The sequence below is a fragment of the Antrostomus carolinensis genome, unplaced genomic scaffold, assembly GCF_000700745.2.
Source record: "Antrostomus carolinensis isolate BGI_N321 unplaced genomic scaffold, ASM70074v2 scaffold41527, whole genome shotgun sequence".
NCBI lineage: Eukaryota > Metazoa > Chordata > Aves > Caprimulgiformes > Caprimulgidae > Antrostomus > Antrostomus carolinensis.
Window position 1 is genome coordinate 4,187 of NW_010328782.1, and position 611 is coordinate 4,797.

General features: G+C 61.5%; 1 protein-coding gene across 1 annotated transcript in view; it reads right to left on the reverse strand.

The window, feature by feature from the left end:
* The window catches only part of R3HDM4 (R3H domain containing 4), a gene marked incomplete at both ends in the record, with an annotated part of 3,874 nt that extends 3,712 nt beyond the window's left edge, over positions 1-162 (reverse strand). Inside the window, one exon of the mRNA XM_010172356.1 lies at positions 3-162. Within this exon, the coding sequence (XP_010170658.1) occupies positions 3-162 (160 nt within the window). The remainder of the gene's footprint in view (positions 1-2) is intronic.
* Positions 163-611: the final 449 nt, after the last annotated feature.

The window sequence follows — 611 nt, forward strand, 5'->3', positions numbered from 1 at the left end:
TCCTTGCTGTCCTCCAGCCTCTGCAGGCTCTTGCGGCCCTTGGCCCGGGGGATGAGGTCCGAGTTGCGGATGGCCTTGTTGATGTAATACTGCTTTCGCTTGGAGGGGGAGAACCTCTTGGACGGGGAGTCCTGCAGTGGGGGCAGGCAGTCCTCAACCCTCCTGCAGGGACACACAGCAGACAGGACTGAGCCCACCCGAGACCCCCAGGGTCTGGAGGGGCTACAGCAGCACAAGGACAGGGAATGGCATGGGGAGAGCCCATGGTGGGGACCATGGGGGAAGCAGAGCATCAGCATGAGAGCAACAGGCACCACATCCCCCTCCACGGGGCCCTGAACCCCTCTGGTCACAGCTAACAGCCCCACAGCATGCTGAGCTACTGAGCCACGGCTGGCTCCAAGGATTGGGTCTGTTCAAAGCAGCAGCAGGTAGATGTTCTGGGTAATTAACTCCAGCAGCACACAAGGCAAAACAAAGGGATTCATTTCTGCAGAGGCAGAGGCTGGGGAGGGACCCCAAGGTGCCCCAGCAGCCAGACACTCGCTGCACCTCTCGTCTGCCACCGCCCAGAGCGGCACCGTCCTGGTCCTGCCACGTGGACCTATCAG